This window comes from Camelus dromedarius, chromosome 19, assembly GCF_036321535.1.
Source record: "Camelus dromedarius isolate mCamDro1 chromosome 19, mCamDro1.pat, whole genome shotgun sequence".
Lineage (NCBI taxonomy): Eukaryota > Metazoa > Chordata > Mammalia > Artiodactyla > Camelidae > Camelus > Camelus dromedarius.
The window spans coordinates 6,583,284-6,607,948 of NC_087454.1; the positions used below are offsets into that span (position 1 = coordinate 6,583,284).

At 43.0% G+C, this 24,665-nt stretch overlaps 1 protein-coding gene across 6 annotated transcripts in view; it reads left to right on the top strand.

Moving 5' to 3' along the window:
• GCNT2 (glucosaminyl (N-acetyl) transferase 2 (I blood group)) overlaps positions 1–21,830 on the top strand; it is a 109,591-nt gene extending 87,761 nt beyond the window's left edge. For 4 of the 6 annotated variants that reach the window (XM_010994495.3, XM_010994428.3, XM_031435205.2 and 1 more), the window contains 2 exons: positions 14,381–14,473; positions 19,494–21,830. In XM_010994495.3, coding sequence (XP_010992797.1) covers positions 14,381–14,473; positions 19,494–19,684 — 284 coding nt within the window. In that variant the 3' untranslated portion in view covers positions 19,685–21,830. Of the gene's footprint in view, positions 1–11,836; positions 12,276–14,380; positions 14,474–19,493 lie in introns of those variants that run through there. The other 2 variants (XM_064476181.1, XM_064476179.1) reach the window with 1 other exon arrangement.
• Positions 21,831–24,665: the final 2,835 nt, after the last annotated feature.

Here is a 24,665-nt window from a genome sequence, read left to right on the forward strand (position 1 = left end):
TGACCCCCGTAAATTAGTTTTGCTGTTTTTGCGTCATTGTATAACTTCTAATTGCAGCCCAGTGCTTTTCATCCGAATGTTCAGGTTAAACAGATGTTTCATGAAGAAATGCTGGGGCTACCCTGTGGCTTCCTGTGTTTCTAAAAACAGCTGCACATTCAGTGGGGTTGAGAGTGGCGGGGGTGTGGGGGAGCTGGGATACCCACAGAGGCCAGGCCCATCCTAGGACTCTCTCTCCTATGTTTCTTCTCTTTTTAAAGTTTATTTAGATGTTTCTCATATTTGCAGAGGAGTATAAACAGAAGTGCTTCTGCTGTTCTGTATGAAAGGTTAGGCTTCTTACAGGCAGGCACTTAGCTCCCAGAATTAGCAACCTATGTATACCCCAGTACCTGCAGCGACAGGTGGAATTTACCACTGACCTTCAGCTCCGTTGGACCAGTCTTGGGCTGTAAATGGGGGTTAAAATTAAACAAGAATCCTAAGCAGGTGTGGTGTCTTACTTGGTTGCTTTTACACAGATTTGGAGGGAATGTTTACCAACTTATAAATGAATTCTTGATTTACATCCAGCTGGGTGTGACCTGGTGCCTTGGAGAAGGCAGTGTGTGCAGGGCAAGATGAAATCTGTCTAATGGAGTTACTAAGCACCTTTCCCCAGGTGAGAAACAAAGCAGTCCCGGGCATACCGTGTTCCTTCGATTCCAGTAAGGAACCACCTGGCCATGAAATTGCTTTCTGTGTAAGGGAATGAGAAGGGCGGTCAACACTGTAAATACTTTTATTTGAAATAGTCACATAAAATCTAGGAAATGCACTTGAAATGCAAACACCTAATTCAAGCTGTGAACAAACACACCTAAAGAAATAAATCAAAGGAAAACCTACTACCTACTGTTCACATGCTGCAAATAACAAAGCGTAGGTCCAAGGAAATGGTTTTTTGGAGTGATAAACCTGTAAAAGTGATAAATGTGTAACTCATTTAAGGAAAGCCAACCCGTATGTCTCAATGGTAAAGGCCACTTGTGAAAGGTGATTTGCAGTCCATACTTGGTATATGTCAGTCTAGTTAGTAGCTGTCTCATAGTCTCAAGGTGACATGGATTTACGTGTACAAAAAGATGCTTTATGAAATAATGTTTTCTTGTTACTTACAGACATAAGATTTTGTGGTGTTTGGGGAAAGTTAGCTTTCATTTTTGTTCATGGTACTTTTTTGAGTTATGAGGATCCATGAAACAGGATTCAATTTTTCACAAATTACAGAATAATATTTTTAAGAGAAAAAAAGTAAAGATTCACAAGGTAAATGTACCAGGATGCTTAACATTAGCTAATTTGGAGGAGTTGGAAAATAAATAATTGGTCTCTTCTTTGAACTTTTCCATACTTTTTAAGTCTCCAAAACTTCAAAATAAAGTTGCTTTGGTGATAAGTAAAATCTTTCCTTTCTGAGATATAGTATTTGGTGTTTTAGCAGCTGAAGCATATTATCCCTATAAAGGGATGTTCCATTAAACAGTTTATGAAAAACCAGTGTTCTCAGCCCTGACTACACATTACTGTAATGGAGCGCTTTTTAAAAATTACCAGCGTCTAGGCCTCACCCCTCACCAACAATTCAGAACACCCAGGAGATGTCTCTCCTCGTTCACCAGTGTGTCACAGCCTTTCCATGGCATGAAGAATTCTCCATCACAATTTGCAATAGCTCTGGAGCGTGCTGTCATTTGAACGCTCTATCATTCACTCAGCAAAGCCTCAAATTATGGGCATTTAGGAGGTCTTATCGGTAATAATAGTTCATTGTTTTATTAACAAAATTGGTAATTAATGATGACGGATAAGCACTTTTTTTCTGCACTTACTACGTACCAAGCTCTACTCAGAGCGCATTAAGTGTATTACACACTTCACAACAGGTCCCCGAGGTGCAGGGATGGATTTGGCCCTCGTTTACGGGTCGGGATACTGAGGACAGCAAGGCCAGATACCCTGGTGGTGGTCTCACAGAGACGGGCTGGGCGGGCACCTGGAATCAGGCCGTTTCGTCTCGGAGTCTGTCCTTTTAACTGCCTTCTTCTTCTCCTTCTCCTTCTCCTTCTCCATCTCCTCCTCCTCCTCCTCCTCCTCCTCCTCCTCCTCCTTCTCCTTCTTCTTCTTCTTCTTCTTCTTATTATTATTAATTATTACATTGCCTCTCAGATAATAATTTACAAGGGATTCGAACCCCAATACACTGAACTGCTGAGTCACGGGATATGCATAGTTTTTAAGAATTTTGGTGCAAAATGTCACGTGGCTTTTCTAAAAGTTGGACCAGTGTGTGCTCCCACTGGCAGGTCTGAAACCCTCAGAATCCTGACACCCTCTCGACCACTGGGTATTATCATTTTATGAATCTTCGCCAGTTTGATAGGGACGAAATGAGGACAGGGGCTGGGAGTATGAGGGAAATCTCTATACCTTCCACTCAGTTTTGCTGTGAGCCTAAAACTTCTCTAAAAAAACAAACAAACCACACAGTCTATTAAAACTAATTTTTTTTAAGAGGAGAGGCTATCTTAGGATTTAAACTCTACTAATTTTAGTTCCTAACCGGTATGAGCTTATTTTCTATTTTTCCAATGAGACATAATTGACATGGAACGTTATTTTAATTTCAGTTTAGTTTTTGTTTCGTTATACAACCTAATGATTCGATATTTGTACATACTGTGAAATGATCGCCACAGTGAGGCTAGTTCGCGTCTGTTACCACCACCACAGTTACACGTTGTTTTTCCTTGTGATGAGGACTTTTAAGACTTACTCTACTAGAAACTTCTAAATATGCGATACAGTGTTAATAATTACAGTCACCGTGCTGTGCATGACATTCCCATTTTTGAGGGAACACATGGAGGCAGGCTAGTGAAGCTGGTTGGTAAAAGAATTTACCAAAGGCAAGGAAAAGTTTAAGAACAAAGGAAAGTTTAGTAGGTTCACCGCTACAGGCAACAGCGGGCCACGCGGACAAGAGGTGCCTGTGTGTCCTCCAGCGTGAAGAACAAAAGAAAAGTTTAACAGTTACCCTGCTGGAGGCACCAGTGGGCCATCCAGGCAAGAGGAGCCCACGTGTCCACTGAGCGTGAATGTGCAGGGTCTTTTATTGAGGAAGGGGCTGTGAACACAAAGGGACAGGGGAACAGATTTCTGATTGGCTCTAAGTGAGGTAAGGAGCTTTGGTATATGGGAGGAGAGTGGATTTACGGCTCCAGGGAGATGGAGACCTGGGCTGACACTAGCAAGGTAGTGGGATTTCTGACTGATGAGGAGGAGACATGAGCTACGGTGAGGCTATCCGCTTCCCAGGGCTGTTTGTTCTGCTAAAGCAAACACGTTAGGAAAGGGTGGACCTTTTTTTGTTTTTGAGGGCTTGCAGGCAGACATCTGAGAGCCCAGGAATGGGGGTCGCAGGGCTTCGGCAGGCACCATTTGGCACCACACCCATAACTTATTTTGAGCTTGTTTTCATATATTAGACATTTGCGTAAGCCAAGATTCAGGGAACCATGTGAAAATAGAAGACCAATTTAGGAATTCCCAAAAGGATGGCAGGACAGCTGGGCGTGTGTGGCCAGTGATGAAAGATGACGTGGGCAGGGTTGAAGGTTGTAGTGTGGAAACCCAGTATTGCAAACTACATGTCAACAGGGCCGGGCAGACAACATGAGTGGACTATGTGTGATGGGGACCAGGGCAGCAGGAGACAGCTCCTGGCTGGATAAAGCTCCAGTGAATTGTGGACAATGGGCACTAGCAGTCCAGACTTTCACGGGAAATCTGTGGTTGTTTCTTTCCCCCAGCGGTCCACCCCTTCTTCTAATGGGATCACACCAAATGGGCCTACCAATCAATCAGAGGTGGTTTCTGGGCTACCCATCTGCTTTCTGTAGTCTGGGGACATGATTGCAAAACATTCTTTTGTGCCATTGATACAAGAAAATAGGGCATAAGAGGATGGCCTTGTCCCAGGTCTTGGTCAACTCTTTGGGATGTGCCCCACCATGAGGAAAGAATTCAAGCGTGAGTATATGCAGATTTATTCAAAGAGATGCACACTTCACAGACAGAGAGCTGGCCGTCTCAGAAGGCCCGAGAGGCCACAAGGCGGGGGGCAAGGAGGAGGACGTTAAAGTAAAACTAGATACAGACTCTATACAGTCTGGGAAGGTGCAGGAGGAAGAGGCTGTGAGGCAGGTGTTGCTGTTTTTATGGGCTCAGTAACTTCATATGCTAGCAAGTGGGAGGATTATTCCAGTCATTTGGGGAAGGGCCTGGGATTTACCGGAATCGGGCCACTGCTCATTTATTGACCTTTTACGATCAGCTTCAGAGCTGTCGTGGTGCCTGTGGGTGTGTCATTCACCACACTAATATAATACAATGAGTGTGTAATGAAGCCCAAGGTCTAGCAGAAATTAAATCTCCTGCATCTTGAGCTTCACGGTCTATTGCGAGTTGACTTACCTGCCATCTTGGTGTTAATTGATGTGTCATTCTGTTAACGGCTGTGCTCTGCCCCCTTCCCTCCTGTCTCACCATGGTCAGCGTTTTGGTGTCTCCCTGGCCAGAATGTGATCTAGAGCCGTGAACTCCTGGACCCAGCCCGGGTCACTGTTCTGGGGAGCTGGCTGGGGCAGTTGATGAGTGACCATCTAAAGCAAAAGAAAAAAAGTGCCAGTTCAGAGTCAGGCTTTTGGGGGAGGAGATCACATTAAACCGGGTCCCGAGGAGCAGAAGCAGCAATGAAAAATGAGTGAGGTGAGGAGTCAGAATTCTAGTAAGAGGTGCAGTGGGCACCAGCAGGAGAGGTTTGGGATGAAGGCAAGTCTGAATTTGCTTTCATTTGTTGGAGGGAGAATGGTTGGTGGGTAGACATCGCCAAGTGGCTTGAAGAAACAGACACAGGGCAGACCATTCAAAGTAACCCCGAATCCCCCAGATGGGAAGGCAGCAGCAGGGTCAACACTGATTGTAGAAAAAGCCAGCCGCTGCTATTACCAAAGAGTGGGCAGCCTGAAGGTGGGGAGACTGGCTTGGAGGCAATTAAAATAGTTTCTTGGGGGGTGATGTTAAACACCCGAACTAGGGCAGAGCCAGCAAAGGAAAGTGACATTATGCTAAGCCAGGCAAGGCTTGAAGAACTGCCAATAGATTGGAAATCAGTTGGGGGCTCAACTGAAAACCAGTTCGCTGTTAACTAGACTTATCGTGGTGATCATTTTGCAACACATACAAATATCACGCCATTATGCTGTACACCTGAAACTGCTATAATGCCTACAGCAATTCTAGCTCAATTTAAAAAAAGAAAAAAGAATAGAACCCAACAAGCCTTCATTTTAAGCACTCCAGGAAATTTTGATATATCTGAAGTTTGAAAACATTACTTCAAATTCTTTTTCTTCCTTTCATTCTCTTCTTTTTTCTTTCCTCCTCCTTTTGCTCAACCACTTGCAGAGTGTTTGCTGGTTATTTGGCCACTTGTCTGAGGGTGGACCTCTCTCCATATGTAAGTGTTCTGATGTTTGTTTAGACTTGGTGGTATTTCTGGAACGCCTGGTAAAAGTCTGCCTTGAGAGTGCTTCCCTCCCGTTCATGCCAGAAGTCAGCCCCGCCTGGCACAGCTCCCTCAAAGGATACTCTGCCACTGAGTCAATGGTGTGCCAACCAACAGACGTTGAAACAGAGCAGGACCCTGTGGGGTCCTCCCTGGTACAAAGCCTTTCTGTGTCCCCCGTTTCTTGTTTGTCGGAAATAGGCCTCATTCAGCCTCCCGGACCTTTCCTGAGTTCCAAAGGGCAGATTCAAACAGTTACTAATCCAGGAGGGAGGCAAAAACAAGTGCAGCCATTAGAAGTAGGATCCTGGTTCCTCCTCAAGGAATATACATAGCAATATCCTTGAGTTCTTCTTCTGGAACTAAGGCCCCCACCCAGGCGAAGGGTGGCAACTTCAGGAAGAGCACGAGATTCCTGGAACATCGCCCTATTAATTCACTCCCAGCCAAGCAGAAGGAAGTCACACACCCTGCAGCCCTCACCCCAAATTTTGCCTATAAAAACTTCCCCCACAAGACCATTGGGGAGTTTGGGTTTTTGAGTACAAGCCACGCATTCTCCTTGCTCGGCTCTGCAATAAACCTTGCTCTGCTCCAAAGTCCCACATTTCGGTTTGTTTGGCCTCACCACGCCACAGGCACACGAACTTTTGTTTGGTAGCAACGCTATAAAGCAAGTTTTTTCTTCCAGATGCTTTCATTAACCTTTAAATAAAAGGTCCACACCTTTCCATGTGGTCATTCAACCTTAAACTTTCAAGGAAACAATATCATCATAATAAATTTGCTTCTTGTCTCTCACCTGGCTCACAAGACTTCACACTCTCAGGATAGCAGTCACTTGAGGAAAGTTACAAAGAGTAACCTAACTGCTCTTTGTTTCAATGTTTCTTTCTTTTCTACGTTGAGTTAGCATAATTTTGCACTAAAGACAAGCAAATCAGATGAAAGGAACCTTATTTTGCTTTGACGTATTAAAGTACAGCACGTGCTGACACAGATCAAGCTCTTCAAAAGAAAATACAGAGAGAAGATGGTCAAAGACCAGCTATTCATCCAAGTTTATTCTCGGAGAGCTGGAGTTCGGAAACCTGCTCTGTGCCACTGGAAGCAGTTCTTTGTGGAAGGGAAATCGTTCTGAAAGCTTGGTTTTTGTAATTCTTCTCATTCTCTATTAGCATAATTGTGGTGCAAATTCTGGGCTGGCCTCTTACATCCTTGAGCCATTTTTACTTCCCGACAATCGACAACCGTCGTGGGGTTAGTTCCCAGGCAGCATTTTTAGTTAATCACATTTTATTCGTCATTCAAGATCCACCCCAAAGTCTACCCAGGCAGGTTTTCTAAAGCCTTATTAAAATAAAGGTCTTGGAATAAAGTCTGCTGGGTCCTATCCCCAGAGCTTCTGATTCAGTCTGGAAGGGGGTGCAAGAATTGGGGTTTCTTTGAGGGGAGGTGGTAACAGCTCAGTGGGTTCAACCCCCAGTACCTCCATTAAAAATAATAAATAAATAAATAAATAATTGGATTTCTGTGCTTCATTATAGGTTTAAAATTTTTTTAAAGATTCCTTTTAATAGATATATAAAATTTTTTTACTGAAAAAAATTTTTTTAAAAGCCAGATAATGCTTGAAGAACTGCCAGTTGATTAGAAATCAGCTCTGGGCTGCTGTACTGCACAAAATTTCGACAGTCCTAGCTGGAAGGGATTAATCGGTGGATTGAGGTTAATTGTGAAGGTGAAAGATTTTGAAGAAGGTCTTGGTTTAGTCAGGGGAAGAAGGGGAAGCTGTTTGGAAGTAGGGAACAGTAGGCCTTCACTGCTGCAGAAAAGTTTGCCATCATTAAAGAGCTGTTTGACAAGAGCAAAAGATTATAAGCAGACAGAAATGTAAGCAGAGGGTCAGTGGACTAAATTCAGCCTTTAGGTCAGGACCGGACTGAAATCTGCCCTGCTCTGTGATTGCCGGGAATGCCCCCTTCTCTGAACGCTGCTCAGACCTTTCCTCTTCTTCTCTGGAAGACTGTCCAGGAAGGACCCTTGAGTAGAGGCGTCCAGGCTGCTAATAAAAGTATCAATACATAGAAACCCTTCTGGATACTCTGGGCCAAAAACTCTAAGTATATCTCACTTGTGGCTTTACCTCCAGCAACTTCTCTGAACACAGGAGGCCTGCGTTTGAATGAGTGAGAGAGTAAATTATCTTGCAACAAAATCAACAAGTTATTTAATATGTCCTCAGTCCTGGGCAATTCACTTAAATGTTCACAGGTTGGCCGTGAAGGGGAATGTATTAAAAATCTTAAAACATATGAAAATGTCTGAAATCCCTTCCAGTCTAAAATTCTTGGTTTTTCTTCCTTTCTTCATTTCATCTTTTCTTCTTACAACCAAAGAAGAGTTAACTTGTTGGCAGTTATCAGAGATGAATGTGGAAAGGTTATCTTAAGGATGCTATGCCTTTATCTCAGGGACTGCAGAACTCTAAAAGACGTCCACGTGAAATGACTCTCAGTAAGCTTCATGTGTTAAAAATCTTGAGTGATTAATGAACACTTGGTAGGCAAAAACAAATGTACCTTTTTATTTCTAAAAATAATCACCGTTAACAATGAGAAAAAAATCTCCAAGCTACTTAACGTACATTTCGCAACTATTAGGTAGTTCTCCATTTTTTATTGTCGAGGCTAATCAGCAGTGAACATTGTGTAATTTTTGTTGTTAGTGAATTATTCTTAGACTGTTCCCGAGCACAATCACTAAATCAGCGAACCAAATCAGACTCAAATGTATGTGAATAAACTTTAAATATAAAAGCAATATGACATTAAAGGAGGTTTTGTAAACAATTTACTAATTTCGTGTGTAACTTTTGTACACGTATTTGTACAAAATATTGATTTTAATACAACAGTTATGCTTTTAACCATTTATTTAACACTAACAAGATCCTGTGAAGTTTTGAAGATTAGTAGATGATGTCTTAAAGAGATTACGTAACTGTTCAAGGTCACAGAGCTAGTAATGGCAGAGGCTGGGATTTGTTGAGTGTGTGTAAGTCTTGTTGACTGTTTTATCTCCTCCATAGCTGTACCAGGCAGGACAGATGTGGGTAATAGACGACTGTTGGCTACCCACGCAGTTGCTGCAGGGCAAACTGAAAAGACTTGGCCATTGCTAAGAGGGTAGAAGAAATACTTTTCCCTCTGTGTCAGTTATCTGACTTCAAAGCCTGCGCAGTCAGACATCAGGTATAATGTCGTGACGAACATCTTCATAGGCAGATTTTCCCATTTAAAAAATGATTTCCTTAGCTTATTTTGAAACTGTTTTAAAGGACAAAGGGAACTGGCGTAGGCTCTCCCAGTGTTTCCAAATTGATTTTCCAGATTTGTGCCAGTTGATAGCACTGCCATGAAATTGTGAGAAAACCTCTTTCAATACACCGACACCAGCATTCACTTTTGACATTTAAAACCAAAATTCTTGCTTATTTAAGAAGCTAAAAATATATATCTGAGCTTAAATAATAAGCAATTGTTGGAATTTGTTACCACATATAGGTCTTCCCAAAAGAACATGATGTTAGGACAATAAAAAGAAAATCAAGTCAATATAAGTGAAGCTTGTGAAGAATCACATTTGTTTATGCCACAAATGCAGTTATTTGTCTATCAAGGGTTAAGCCCCAAGAAAAACATTCCTGCTTACTCTGTAAACTTTCTCTCAAATCTTTTGTTTAAGTATTAGCCCGTGAAGAACAAATGGGAGAATTGGATTTTATAGTTTAAGATGTTTTCTCTGGTAACATTAGTGTCTTTTTTGCCCCACCCTAGAAATAATGCAAAATGGTTCCTTCCTAGGATACTTGTTAATTCAAGATAGACTTATACCCATACACCCCGCGACTACCCACCTGACAAACAGTAAGCCTAGTCGGCGTTGTAACAGCAACGATAATAGCACAAGCATCTTGCCCAGTATTTTTCAAATAGTAGAATATCCCATTAGTGCATCCAGAAATCACTTTGGTGGGTTTCGACCAAACTAGAAACTAACACGAACAAGGGCATCACATGTAATAATCCTAGTGTTCTGTGAATTGTGTTATGTAGGTCTGTGCGTATGTGACAGTGTGAAATTGTCCTTCTGTGGATTGAAGACCAGTGATCTGATCTACCTACTTAAGTGAGTCTAGAAGACATTAAATGATGCCCAAGGATACACAGCTTGCTCGTGACAAAGCGGGAGTGAGAATAAAGTTCTCCAGTCCCCAGGCCAGTGTCTCTTCCACCGGGGAGTTCGCCCGTGGTCAGTCTCTGGGGGAAAAACAGGAAAGAGTTAGATGAGGTGGATGCTTTTAAGGGAGTAAAAGGAGCAGCTGGACTTTGGCACAAGTAATGGGATCAGTGGCTCTGGGGTCTCCGAAGCCGAACAAACGACTTACTGAATAGTGGACCCACTGTACATTTAGGCTGTTCAATCTTTTGCTTGCCATTATCTCCTCAAAATAATACCCAAGGGATGCCTACAAAGCGTCTGGACTGAGCTGTAACCAGAAGCCTGGTTGAGTGTGTTATGTCCTCCCTGCACTAGTGGTACGAGGCCGCACGGATGTGGAGGACAGATGATGCGTGGCCACCAAGGCAGTTGCTGTAGGGCAAACTGACACCTACAAAGGGAGAAGAAATGCTTTTCAATGCTGAGGAGTAGAATGTTATTATACCTTAAATTACGGAGGCATATTAGGAAGCCAAGTAGAGACCAGACCTGTCTGATCCACACACGAGCTAGAGACCAAGGTGATGGTACATCCCTGGCACCTACACCCATTCATTCCTCTCACGGCCTTGAGTGTCCCCCGTGGGCCACACGCTGTGGAGTCAAAGGCACCCTGAGGCCTGGCCCTCCACTCAACACGGCTCTTCCCGGCGACAGGAGGGCTGATTGATTGTCTTCAAGGAGGTGACTGAGGGGTTCAGCTGCATATGCAGTTGATCCTTGAACAGCACGGGGTTAGAAAATTGAAGTATAACTTACAGTTGGCCCTGTGAATCCAGGGGTCCTCCATATTCGAGGTTCCACCTCCATGAATTCAACCAACCTCCTTCTATAGTAGTAGTGTACTGTTTACGATTTTTAAGTATCTGCGTGTGAATGAATCCTTGCAGTTCAAACCCGTGTTGTTCAAGGTCACCTGTTTTTCCAGCAAAGGGGACGAGGATGTAAGATACATAGTACCAGATTCCTTCGTGGGAGCAGAATTCGGGTGAGAATAGGAGAGGGAGAAGCTGCCTGGAAACTTGATGAAGGCTGAGAGGAGGACTTCAAGGACAAGAGAGAAAGCAGCTGAGTCTTCTTGGCAATATTGATGATAGCCCAGAGCTTCTCAGGCTTGACTATCCTCAGGAATCCTCTAGGGACCTTGTGAAGCTGCCAATTCTGGTGCAGGAGGTCTGGTGGGGGGGCCCGAGAGTCTTCATTTCTCACAAACTCCCAGGCGATGTCAAGGCTGTTCGTCCAAGAACAACACTTGAAAAGCAAGGGGCAGGGGGCAGGTATAGCTCAGTGGCAGAGCACATGCTTAGGACGCATGAGGTCCTGGGTTCTATCCCAGTACCTCCATTAAAAAAATTAATAAAAATAAAAATAAATAAACCCAATTACCTCCACCCCCCAAAAATAAAAAATTTTTAAGATATTTCAGCTATTTCTCTGTCTCACAGATTCTTTGCAAAAACAAACCAAAATAAACCAAAAAATAGAATTCAATATTATTTGTATGTACCTCTCCCTACTTCTGCTTTTAAAAGTGTACTTTTAAAGCACAAATATGAACAGTATTTAAACAAAGATGTTTGAGATTTGTCATCAAACAGAAAGTATAGAAGTTGAGGTTTGTAATTTCATTAGCAGCAGGTTCATAGGTGTTGTGTTTATTTCAAAGGCAACAGTCATTCATTATTAATGTCCTGGTCTTATCTCTAGAATAATGGAATGTGTTTCTGAGTAAGGGTCAGTTTGTGATGATCGATGTTAGGGAGAATGGAAGAGGAAGAAAAATATCGTGCCCTTTTAAAAATGCAGTCCTTTAAAGAAGAGTAGGGGACTTTTCGTTTTGGCAATATTTTATTTACTTGATCAAAATAGACTCACAACAATCACATACGTGTCAGCTAATCTTGCAGACGTTAAGTAAAAATACATTCTCTCTTTGCTTTCCAGACTGCCTTCTCCCAATGCCCCAACTTCACCCAGGCGAGTTTTCTTGTAAATTCTTTTAAAATGTATGCTAAGAACAAAATCGAGAAGCTTCTTTTTGGAGAGGCAAGCACTCAAGAGATTTTTAAAGTATTAAATGCAAACTAAAGCAATAGGAAGAAATACTGTTTCATAAATAGTATTTTTCTTGACTACTCAACGTTTATAAACAAAGTTTTCAAGTTTGGCAGCAAGAAGAGAAGAATCGTTCCTGAAAGCCCTTGGGGTACAGACTCATGCTTTTTACAGAAAGGGCTGTGCAAAATTTAATTTTAGCTGGGAGACCTTGCTACAGTTCTTGATTTAGATCATCATACAGTCACATAAATTATTATGTGACATCAGGGTAAAAGAGCATCACATTTTCCTTCTGAAAATGCACATGTTTTTATTAATATTTTTAAAGAGGAAAAAATTTTGTGTGACTAATCCAATTAAACTTCTTTAAAAGTATTGGCCTTGTCCATTTTTTTTAATTAAAAATATTCATCAGCTTGGGTAGTTTTTTTCCTCATTAGCTTATGTATTAGTTTTCTATTTGACATTGTAACAATTTGTCACAGACTTAGCAGTTTACACAATGTACTTGTATTCTCTTACAGTTCTGTAGGTCGGAAGTCTGGCATGGGTCTCACCAGACTAAAATCAAGGCATTGGTTGGGCTCCCTTCCTCTCTGTAGGGTCTGGACAGGATCCTTCTCCTTGCCTCTTCCAGCTTCTAGAGGCCACCCACATTCCCCAGCCCCTTCCTCCATCCTCCAACGGCAAGGATCAGTTGAGTTCTCACATTCCAACCAACCAACTCTCCATCCCTCTCTTTCAATGTTAAAGACCCATGTGGTTACATTGGGCCCCCCTGGACGATTCAGGATATGCTCCCTATTTTAAGGTCAACTGGTTAGCAACCTTAATTCCCCTTTGCCATTTAATGTAACGTATCTTCAGGTTCCAGGGATTAAGAAGAGGACTTCTTTGAGTGCATGTTGGGGGAGGGGAGGGGCATTATTCTGCCTACCAGACCTTCTAAGAAAGGTCTGTTGCGTTTTGGGTACAGATATCATTTGCGTTATGACGTTACATCAAAATGATGTTCAGACTGCACTTCTCACTGGTGAAAATTATTGGAGCTCTTAAGAAGCGAAACGATCCTCCTTTAGTTGCACTTACATCGATTCCTGTGTACAGCACTCCTTTTCCGGTAATGGAAACCTTGGGATAGGACCACTATCACTGTGACTGGTCCAAAATTTACCGAAATGGAGATGGTTATTAGAGATAGCTTAGCAGTGTTTCGCCAGTGGGGCAGTTTTGTTCCCCCAGGGGACATTTGGCAATATCTGAAGACATTTTTGATTGTCACTGTTGGTAGGAGGGATGTATTACTGGCATCGGGTAGGTGGAGCCCTGGGATGCTGCTACGTCACACAGTGCACAGGACAGGCCCTATGACAAAGAGTTACCCAGCTTAAAGGGTCAGTAGTGCCAAGGTGGGAGAGCCCTGGCTTAGCAAAATGGCAGCCTAGTGCCCCGCTCTCCTTTTCACAGGCTTTTTACACTTCAGAGGTGGGTTAGATAACATCCTCTAGATAATGGGTCAGCAACTAAACTTTGGGTCAAAAGAACAATGGAAAGAAATAGAGAAGATGGGTAGATCAGGACACAGCAGTCTAGGAAAAACTTAAAGCTTGAAACCTATTGCTTGGGGTAAACAGTTCATCATCTTCACCGGGTGCTCAGGAATCATGTCATGTTTCTCTCTCTGTCCCTACGGCCAGCACACCAAATGCTCAGCAAGAACTTTAACACATAAAAAAGGATACTGTGTTTGGGGGAGGGTTTAGCTCAGTGGAGGAGTGTGTGCTTAGCATGCACGAGGTCCTGGGTTCAATCCCCCGTGCTTCCATTAAAAATAAATAAATAAACCTAATCACCCGCCTCCAAAAAACCACCAAAAAAACAGAAAAAGCAATAAAATTTTAAAAAATTGAATAAAAAAAAAGATACTGTGCTAAAAGACTTCGAGTTCCATAGGACAGACATTGCAACTTCATGTAACAGAGACCCTGGAATCTCTCACTTATTAGCACTAAGGACATAGAGTGGCCTGTTTTCTGAACTTTCATTATATGATAGACGACATTATCTGGAAGGTCCTAAAAGGTTTGATAATAGGATTAAAAGTAAACTCAATTAAAAGCCATTGAGAGACCAGAAAATCCCCCTCCTTTTTCATCTGCATTAGTTTCATGCTATGGCATTTCCTGCAGGCTTGGGCACACGTTATGAGAAGAGGCAATAGGTTCTTTTTACTGATGGCAACACTACATCTATAAACACCAGCTATTCACACGGCAAGCCTTCGGGCGTTTCGCACCAATGACGAAAAAGCTGACATGAAGGACAAAACACTGAGAAAAAAACAAGCGTGACTTGGAAGCTTACCTGATGAAATTGATGTTGTTCTCTCTTGGTTTTCATTTTTGCTTTTCTTCTCTCTCAACGTTGCAGGTGTCCCCGGCTCCATGCCCAACGCATCGTGGGCCGGTAACCTCAGAGCCATAAAGTGGATTGACATGGAAGATAAACACGGAGGCTGCCACGGTGAGAGGCACTCACTTCACACTGGGAGGCCGCACTGCTTGTTGGTGTTGGCGCAGAGGTAGTTGTGGTAGACTCCGTGACGGCTTCTCACGGAGAGAGCGGCTGGTCCATTTAGACCAGTCTGTGCATTATTAAATAGAGTAGCTAGAGGCTTCGAGCACAGCCTTTGAAAAGCAAATGTAAGTGTCTCACAGACGTTCTCCAGCTTATAATTACCTAGGGAGACGCGGAGGCAGGTTCAGGGCATCACGGTGCTTCCTTCTCACCAGTTTCTGCTTTCTCCTTATTGTTCACTCCTCTTTCGGCCCCTTTTGGGAGTGCAGCGGTTAGGAGGAGAAGGTGTTCAGGATGAGAACTGAGATCGGTGCTCACCACGGAGCAAGCTGGACCCCCGTCCCTCACGTCAGCCTCTGCCCCCTCCGCAGACAGGTTTCCAGGTGGCTCGGAGGAGTTTGCTGCAGCCCCGGCACGGTGGCAGGTGAAAGCAGCAAGAGAGGGTGCTCCTCCAGATGGGCAAGAACTAGAAAACTTAAGTCGTTTTCATTTCTACAGAACCTCATGAGGAAGGTCTGTTTTAATCAGTCTTGGTGTGTATTCCATTCAAATATTGCCTGGTACACGGGGGGCATATGTATTTGTTGACAAGGGTTAGCATAACAAAGTACCACAGACTGAGTGGTTTAAACCACAGAAATTTATTTCCCCGCAATCCTGGAGGCTAGAAGTCCTGGATCAACACGTCAGCAGGTTTGGTTTCGTTTAAGGCCTCTCTCTTTGGCTTGTAGACGGCCGGCTTCTCCCTGAGTCTCCTGAGACCTTCCCTCCATGAGTGTCTGTGTCTCAGTCTCTTCTTATAAGGGACACCAGTCATAATGGATTAAGGCCCTTCCACATTCCCCATTCTAACTTCATTATGCCTTTTTTTAAACTGAAGTATAGTTGATTTACAACGTTGTGTTAGTTTCAGGTGTACAGCATAGTGATTCAGTTATACATAAGCATATATATATTTTTCAGATTCTTTTCCATTGGAGGTTATTACAAGATATTAAATATAATTCCCTGTGCTATATAGTAGGTTCTTGTTATTTATCTGCTTTATATACAGTAGTGTGTATCTGTTAATCCCTAACTCCTAATTTATCCCTCCTCTCTTTTCCCCTTTGGAAACCATAGTTTGTTTTCTATGTCTATGAGTCTATTTCTGGTTGGTAAATAGGCCCATTTGTATCTTTTTAAAAGTCCTTGTATCAAACAGTTACAGCCTGAGGTACTGGGGAGTTAGGACTTCAGTTTATGAATTTGGGGGAAACATAATTCAGCCCATAAGAGCAGGCAATAAATCTCTTCGTAAGCATATTCATGTCTTTACCTTAATCAGCCCACAAATTTCTCCAGAGGACAACTCATGGCCAGCTGCCTGCCTTCTCATCATGGCCTGCCCTCCCAGGGGAAAGAAGAGGATGGAGAGGAGGGTACTTTGTTCTTTGATGTCCTGGATCTTCCTTAGAAAACAGACCATCTCCATCAGTCAGGGTCCCAATACTTGGGATATGTTGTCCTCTCCGCATCCTTCTATAACCCCCATCACCCTCTCTCTAGGATGGCTGCAGGCATCCTCTGGTCGGCTTCTCTACCTCTTCCCCGGCTGGAACCCTTGAGGACTTCAACATGGACAACAGGGACCCATGTGATGTCATTACTTTGCAGCTCCAGCCCTCCCCTATCATAGATGCTCCTGTCCACTGTGCATCAGCCACACACCCACACACCCAAGTAGAGCCCCACCTTCAGTCTCCTTGTCACCACCTGTATCCAGGACCTACCCCAGTAGAGAAGGTATAGACTAGACAGGTTTGCGTTTTTATAGGGACCTTTACTGATCACGTGGCAGGAGAGGGAGGCCATGAAAGTAGCCCCTAGCCGGAACCTACATAGGGTACAAAGTTTAGGTAGCCTAGCCCCTCTCAAACAAATGTCTCATTTTTCTTCGCTTAGTTCCTGTTATGCCAATGAACATCTGAAAGCCTTAAAGGATTCATAGCATGAAAAATGTTTATCCTTCAAACCACTGTAAGGAAAAGAAAAAGACACGGTCCAGGGGAGGCAGAACATTATGCCAAGCCAGCAAGTCAGTCTGGACCTTTGTTCCAAACCTCTGTGTGTATCCACTTTCCAAGCCCTCTTGGGCACTTTTGGTCTTGGACTTGGAGCTCCCATCTCTTATTACAAGCTCCTCGTCGCCCTGCTAGCTTCCTTCACCAACTTACATGCTACAGAGTGTACGGTCTTTCATCCCAGGACAGAAGAGAAGCTCCAACGGGGCTGGGATATTTGACCAGTTTGTCCATCACTATATCCCCACACCTAAAGCTTGTTGTTGTTTTAAATGTGTTTTGCTTTTTTAAAATTGGGATTCCCGGAAGTTCAACTTTCCTGGCTTCCTCCTTCTACTAGCTTCCTTCTGAGGACTCGGGGACCAGCCTGTGTGCTGCATCAGCCGTCCCATGCTGTGCTCTCTGACATTGTAGGTCCTCTTGTCGTTTGACCCACAGGGCTGATTCCCACTCGCAATCATTAACCACCATCCGCTTTTTGCCATTTGTATTTCCCTAAGCAGAACATTGCTGGAGAACGTTACAAAACTGTCCTAAAAACTGCCCATGGTGGGAACCTGCTAGCTAACTTCAGCTTGACCCTCCTGGCTGCCACCTTATTCTTTTATTTACCTCATTATTGTCCTGGCAGCCTTCCCTGTTGTACGCCTTTCAGTTTTTCTGCTCACCTTTGAGTTCCCAATCTTATGCTAAAACAGCCTTTCCGTTCTCAAAAGGTGGTTAATTTCAACTTTGGCAAGAGCTTTGCAGACATCTGATGAAAATCTCTGTATCAGTTCCTTTCTCATGTCCTCCCTTTTCTCCATCTTAGAATGTTTTGGGCCCTTTCTCTCGTTGTTGCTTCCTGTTTCAAGAGGAAAAGTTACCCATCCTCACAATCAAGGTCACCATCTGTGGTCTCGGTTGTGTGTGGGTCCCCTCAGTTATCCCTTTGCTCTCCTGCATTCTCAGTGTCTCCCTCTCTGCTGGCTCCTTCCCTTCTCTCCGCAAGGATGTCCTTCCTGCCTCCATCCTGAAGACCAAGCTATTTCTGCCCCCTCTACTTGATCCTGCCTGAAATGTTCTCTCCTGTCCCTTTTAGTTCCTGAGCCTGGGTGTGCTGCCCACACACCGAGCTCTGCTCACCCACCTCCCAGTTATTCGTTAACTTCCCACAACTCTGGCTTCTCTCTCCAGTGACTTTCACTCTCTGCTGTGCTTCATCCCAGCCACACTGAGTTAATCACCAGGTCCTTTCAGTCCTTCTGCCCTCTGCCTCTAACAGCCTCCCCTACCCACTCACGGCAACCATTAACTTTGAACAGGTTCTGTGGTTTACATGATGACTGTAGTCATTTGATTGGTTTCCAGTGTACCCTGCAAAGCTCTGCAAAATTAATCTTGCTGCAATCGATTTCATCATTTGATTCTTCTATTCAAAAATCTTTAATGGCACTCCATATTCATGGGATAAAAATAGCCCAATCCTTAAATCTATTTTTAGTCAGTCCACCACCATCGTTCTACTCCATGCCAAGCAAACTCTGCCATTCTTGTTTTTAATCCGTTCCACCACCAAACTCTCCATTCCAGCAGAAAATTCCCATCTCTAAATTTTCCCGAGGCATTTTCCCACCGGAAACCATCATCCGTCCCTCCCCGCCAGATGCTTCCAAATTCTGCCCATCCACGAACTCTCCACAACTCCTCCCCTAGCCTTTTATTCAACAACTGTTCATTTAACACCTGATATTTACCAGGCACTGTTCCAGGTGCAGGGGACACAGAAGTGAACACGGTGGTCTCAAATTCCAGCTCTTCTGGAGAAAGACAATAAACAAAGAAACCTGTGTGTTGGTAGTAAGTGCCAAGAGAAAAATGAATCAGGGAAGAAGGGAAGGAGGTCAGAGAAGGCCTCACGGAGAAGATGGCCTTGAAGCAGAGACCTGGATGGTGCCAGAGGGAGCCTTGAGAATGTCTGGTAGAGAGGGGTGGTCCAAGGAGGAAGATGCCCAGGGTGCCAGGAACCAGCAAGGAGGCCAGTGTGGCTGATGGGAATTGTGCAAGGGTTATTAAGAGTTGCAAGTGAATGAGCATGTGGTGGGAGGTAAGTCCAGGTTACAAAGGAGCACCCTGTCAGGAATCTTGAATGCCATTGCTAGGATGTTGGCTTTTATTCCACATGAAATAAGAAACCATTAGAGGGTTTTGAGACATGTTCTGCTTTCATTTAGAGCAATCACTCTGGCTGTTGTGCTGAGAATATACTAACAGGCAAAAATGGAGACCAGTTATTAGCATACCAGTTCAGACAGAAAGATGGAGGTGGCTTGGTCTAGGACGGTAGTAGTGGGGGTGGTGAAAAGTGGTCAAATTCTATTAATATTCAGAAGGTTGAGCTGACAGAATTGCCGACAGATTGGATGTGGGCTGTGAAAGAAAGTGGGGAGAAGTGCCCAGGGCACTGAAGAGTAGACTTGCCATGGGTTATGATGGGAAAGACTTGGGAAGGATGAAGGCGTTCAGACCTGACACGTCGTATCGGTGAGGTTTATTCCTCACCCAATAGGAGATACAAAGCAGGCACATGAATAGACCAGGCTGGAGCTCAGGGAAGCAGCCTGACCAACACGGCCAAAGAAGACCTCTCTCCTCTGTACACGTCTAGAGCTTGGCATCCATGAAATCCAGAGTTCATTATACGTGAACTGCCCTGTGATGCCTAGTGCGTCATTCCTTTGTATTATGTAACTCTCGTGTCCTCGTGGGCTGGACCAGCACAGTTCTCTTTCATCAGTGTCTCGTAGACTTGGCACATCTCTAGCCATGCAGCAGTCAGGCCGTCCCCCTACCATTCTGTGAGTTCACTACCCCTGACTCGAAAACAAACCTGTTTTGACTACTTCTTGTTCTCTCCCTCGCAGGCCACTACGTCCACGGCATTTGTATCTATGGAAACGGAGACTTGAAGTGGTTGATTAATTCATCAAGCCTCTTTGCCAACAAGTTTGAGCTCACGACGTACCCTCTTACTGTAGAATGTCTTGAACTGCGGCTTCGAGAGAGAACCCTCAATCAGAGTGAAGTTGCAATACAGCCCAGCTGGTATTTCTGATCTGCTGCAGCTCAGGGCTGGAGGGAAATCGCAGCTGGGAAGGAGAGCCTTTCTTAGGGAGAGAACTTTGCCTAGGGTTAAATGAACAGTTTGAGGACCACAGTTACGGCTTCAGGACCCGACTACACTATTACATGTTAAAATACCTACTGGACACTGTGAAATGCACTATCAGGATGGTTGTACAGAGTGATCCCGGCGCTCTGGTCACGCTGGCAGTTCCCTGAGGCTCCCCTCTGTATCAGGCTAAAGTTTTGATCAATGATAAATGTAACTGTCATCAGATCTTTGCATCGGATACTCATGGTAGATAAATGCTCTAATGAAAAGGAGAATTGTAGATAGTACTGTTTAGGAAAATAAGAATTGGGTGTCTTTGAAGAAGGAATCTTTCATGACAGATCGATAGCCACACATTAACGGACACTCCTTCTCTTTGCTCAACTACACTTAGGCGTAGAAACTGTTTTCTGAGTAACTCACCAAACTCCTTTAAAACTTGACTGAGAACGAGATCTTGTTCCTGCGTTGCAGGAGCAGCACTTTCCAGTTTCCTGTGTCTTAGGTTCTTTCTAGAACGTAAAGTCGTTCGCAGGAGACAGAATTGAAGATGGCAGTCACTGCCTGCCACTTCAGTAAAAGGACCCCGCGAATCAGTTTCTTGATAATTTGTCAGAATGTGCTCCGATCCCTCTTGCATCATTTTCCATTGAGAACAAGGAAGAGTTCTCCAAGAATGAAGATATTCCTCCAAGACAGGAATTGCATAGGAATTGTTGCATAGGAGAGTGAATCACTGTCCTTCTCTGCCGCCACCCCTCGCCCCCACCAAAGTGATGTCATCTGCAACATGGAGACCGAGTTGTAGCCGTGAGCCCTTCAGGAATCCAGAATGTTCCCTGGGTAGCTTTGCCGTGCCTGGTGCTGATAGGGGTGCCTGGGTTTTTAAGAGCTTTCACCTGTGGGCGAAACTCTCTGTCACTTACCTTTTGTCCCGTTTACCCATCCACTTCATTCATTCAGGAGTCGGTCAGTAAGCATCTCCTGGGTGTCTGTTATACAGCAGACACGTGCAGAGACAAGGAGGAGGAGAAAATCAGAAGCTGTTTCACTCTAAACATCTTGGCAGTAACGTCACTGTTGGAGAGGCTGCTCTAAAAGAGTCTAGAATCTGGTTGTGTTTTATTAACGCATGTGTGGGGTTGCCAGTTGTGATATCGGGCTGAGGGCATCATCAACTACAAAGTGAGGTCTAAATCGGGGATTATTCCCGAGAGAGAAGTGGGGGACGAGGCAGCAGCTGCAGCGGATTGCGTTCTAGGTGTCCTGCCAGCAACTTGACACCTCATTGCCTTCCAGCGTCACAGCACTCTCGTGAAGCTCGCGTTGATCGCCCCGTTTTGCAGGTGAAGTTAGTGAGGCTCAGACAGGGTCTTAATAAGGACGAGGGAACAAGTTCTCTGAAAATCAGGATTCTTCCCTGGTCTGCTTAGTTCATTGCCTGAAGTGGACCACTGGGAGAAGGTGAAATAAAGCCATATTTAGTGTAACAGATTGGCTTCAGTGTTAATATTTGAGGAAACATCCTGTGACCTCGGGAGAATGTGAAGTCTACTTTGTACTCCGTGGATCTGTTGAGTTCCATAATATTTATTCTAATGAAAAACAGTGACTACAACTCATGGTACACTTAATGAATGCAATTTTATTATTTTTTTCTGTCCTTGTGCCTGTTGAATGTTGGTCACATTTAAGGGAATGACTTTGAAGTAAAGCCTTCTTTTCTCCTGCTACTGAAAACGATGGAACTGTACTGGGTGATGAAGTGTCAAAGGGTAGGGAATACACCCAGAGCTAATGGCAGAATCGAAACATCACCGTTTTTGTTTTTTCCAGCTTATTTACATGACGCCCCCTGAGAAGAAGGAATGTTTTACACTGGATCCTTCTCACGTAGAACAAGAAATCTTTCGGAATAGATGTTTACATGTCCATTGCTGGTCATTTCTTCTATGTCTGAAGTGCTTTAATATTGGAAGAATGTCGTGTTCGGACTAGTGGGTTTCGGCTAGCCCATGAGATGCCTTTGTTTTGATGACGTTCCACGTTGTTTTCTTGGAAATAAATTAATATATTGTTTTCCATCTTTGGGGCTATTGTGGATTTTTATTTGACAAATACTTAACAAGGTAATTCTCCTAGTATGTTCTAAAAAATGCAAATCAATACATTCATACATACACACATACCTGTCTAAAAATGCCCGTTCACTGGAAAATAATTACGCTTTCTCTTTTGGGGGTGTTGGGGAGAAGAGAATATAATGGAAGGCCAGTTTCATTTAAATTGGGTACAACGCATTTAAAAATTTGAGGCAGGAATAAGTTACCCTGCTATATTTGCCTCCTTTATTCATTTTTTCAGAATCAAGACAATTTAGGAAAAGGACATGTTAATAATATTATTAATTGGCTTTATCAAATGCCAAAGTTTTTGAGTAGCCTCTCAGTGCTGAGTTTTGTTAAACAAATATTGTCTCGAACAGACACATGGAAAATGACAGAAATACTAAGGGAAATAATTCATTTGAAGGACATCTGGTATACTCTTTTTTTTAAATGTAAAATACTTTAAAACTAAAGTGAAAAACACTGCAAACTACAAAAAATATTGCTCATAAAAATAGAATATAGAAGACTATAGAATAAAAAGTGAATTAATACAAAAGATATAGAATGAAAAGTGAACTCCTTTCTCCAGAGGCAATCACTTGTTTGGTATATGTTCGCAAGTGTCTTTTCAATATACAGAGAGATATATGTATCCTGTGCAGTGCTGTCCAAAAGAATTTCTGCAGTGATGACAATGTTCTATACCTGCACTGTCCAAAATGGTAACCACGCATGTTAGCTGCTGGGCACTTGAAATGTAGTTAGCGTGACTGAGGAGGTGTTAGCTGCTTTTAGCCACGTGGGACTAGTGGCTATTTTATAGCACGGTTGTACAGCTATGTGCTCGTGTACACAGTGGAAATAAACACAAAGACACACACACTGGTTTTTTTTTTTTAATGGGTTGATTATACAGAGATATAATAGAAATTGTATCTTTTTGCCACTTGTTTTTGGGGGGCCCCTCAAAAACAAACTTTTAATTTTAGAATAGCTTTAGTTTTACAAACTGCAGGTAGCACGAAGAGTTCCCATAGACCCTGACAGTCTCCCCAATCATCAGCATGTATGGACTCTGTTCTGTTCTACTGAGCTTTTGGTCTATTCATGTGCCAAAACCATACATGAAAAATCATTATAAACCTCTGACATGTGGCAAAGAGAGACAGAGGATCTCTTACTGATTTTTTTGACATTTCCTTGGCTATTTTTTGTTCATTTAATTTTAGGCAAATATTAGAAACAGTTTGTCAGATTCCTTGAAAGATCCTGTTGAGATTCTGAGGGAATTTGCACAGAATTCACACTGATTGACTTGGGGGGTAACCATACCTGGACAAGACTGAGCTGTCAATATGTCTGCTTACCTGGGTCCTTTTTTATGTCCTTCACTTGTATAGCTTCCCCCATAAAAGTCTTGCACATGTCGTATTATGTTTATTGCCGTGTATTTTAATAGAGTTCTTTGTGCTTTTGGGGAATGAGATTTTTAAAGTATATTTCTATTTTGCTATTGATAGCATAAAGGAAAACAATTGATTTCAATTCTGTATGTGGTTTATTAAACTTTTTTATTATTTCTAATAGTTCCTTGAATTGTTACACCTCACATTTTTGGGGACTTATTGTATAAATAACAGTGTTTGCTTTTTCCTCCTCAGTAAGTCATTTTGTTAAGATTATTACTAATCTTATTTCTTTCTTGTCTTCTTACATGCAGAAATCTGCAATACAGTTTCAAACGGTAGCACCTGTCCTTGAGTTGTTCTCAACATTAAAGGGCGAGTTTAACTCTTGTGTATGATGTTGGAGGTTTGCAGTAGATTTCTGGTAGATACCCTTTATTGATTTAAAAATCAGAATACCAGAAAATGAATATAAACTGAAATATATTCTAATTTTTAAAGTCCCAGTTACTATCTCTTTTCTTTTGAGTGACTTTGATTTAAAATTGTTTCTCTTGAAAAGGTAAGAGGAAAAGTTCACCACTCTTAATCTTTTCATACAGTGAGAATGAGAATTTAGTATACCAGTTTAAGTCAAGTGGGAAACTGGAGCAGGGATCCATTTGAACAGATGAGGCAAATAATTGGAGTTTGTGACGCCTAATGCCGGACCTGAAATTTTCTATGGTAACTACTCCCTCTTCTGGTCAGGATGGCTTAGGGATTAAGAGGTCAAGCTAATGGGAAAAACACTGGGAGTCAAGTTCTGACCTTGGAAAGAGGACCAGCAGTGATGTCTCTGCAGGGAGGAGAGTAAGAGGTGAAGCTGGTTATGCTCATTTCTCCATAAGGAGCATCTACAAACTTCTAAAGTGGTGGGCTTCCATGGTGTCTGCTGGGAAGATTAACCTTGACAAGTCCTGCTGTGAGCCCAGAAAGCCTGACTTACATCTTGAGAAGGATCCTGGGGGCTGTGTTGGATGGGTGGGCTGAATGGTCCAAAACTAAAGGGTTCTTCTGGAAAGGAGACAGAAGTCAGAAACTGATGGCCAGCATCATGTCAATATCAAACAGGATATTGGGAGAAATAGTTTAAAAAGTTAGTGCAAGGTTTAAGTGAATTATTTATGAATTCCAGGCTATTTATTCCAGTCAAAGTCAATTGTTAGTGAACTTCTGGGCAGTAGCTATACACAAGGCAAAAATGGACGATTTTAGATGGCTTTCTAAAAAGTTTTAAAGTAGCTTTAGGCTTCAGAGACAAGTTACAAAAATGGTACAGAAAATTCTTGTAGATCTTTCACCCAACTTCTAATGCTAACATCTTACAAAACCAAAGTTCAATGATCAAAACCAGTTTTGTTG